Genomic DNA, 567 nt, shown 5'->3' with positions numbered 1-567 from the left:
CCCCAACAATCGAACACCTCGATTTCCAAGATAAAGTTTTGTGGCATTTATTCCGTTTGCTGATGTTCCCACGTCGTTGGCAAGAGTCGCAGCGGGAGACAAAGTCGTGTGCATCACGGAATAAAGTAGGCCACCAGAGGCCTGCTTGAAGCACTTTTGTCGCGGTTTTGAAGGTTGCAAAGTGTCCCGCGTAGGTTGAACCGTGGCAGTGAAAAAGAATTCCTTGTACCTCTGATTCTGGAACACATCTCCTGTAGAGGCCATCAGCACAATGTTTGTAGAGAAAGGGCTCATCCCAGAAGTAGCGTTGCACATCTCTAAGGAACTTTTTCTTAGCATACCCATTGAAATTTGGAGGTTCTTCTGCAACACACAAATAGTTTGCGATATCGGCATACCATGGCGAATCATTAACTGTTTGTTGAAGTACCTTAACATCAGCTTTCTCCTTGTAGCAGTCGAGGAAGGCCGCAACCACATACACATTCTCCTCAGGGAGTCGGTCATCTATGGGGATTTCTTCATCGATTCTCAACCTAGAAAGGTGGTCTGCAACCCCATTCTCAA

General features: G+C 46.4%; 1 protein-coding gene across 1 annotated transcript in view; it reads right to left on the bottom strand.

Moving 5' to 3' along the window:
* Positions 1–229: 229 nt before the first annotated feature.
* Positions 230–567, bottom strand: part of LOC104774183 — a gene marked incomplete at its 3' end in the record, with an annotated part of 3,061 nt that continues 2,723 nt past the window's right edge. Inside the window, exon 2 of the mRNA XM_010498844.1 lies at positions 230–549. Within this exon, the coding sequence (XP_010497146.1) occupies positions 230–549 (320 nt within the window). The remainder of the gene's footprint in view (positions 550–567) is intronic.

Source organism: Camelina sativa, unplaced genomic scaffold, assembly GCF_000633955.1.
Source record: "Camelina sativa cultivar DH55 unplaced genomic scaffold, Cs unpScaffold01808, whole genome shotgun sequence".
In the NCBI taxonomy this organism is placed as follows: domain Eukaryota; kingdom Viridiplantae; phylum Streptophyta; class Magnoliopsida; order Brassicales; family Brassicaceae; genus Camelina; species Camelina sativa.
Note: the sequence above shows the minus strand (reverse complement) of the source record. Positions and strands in the feature narration are given on the sequence as shown.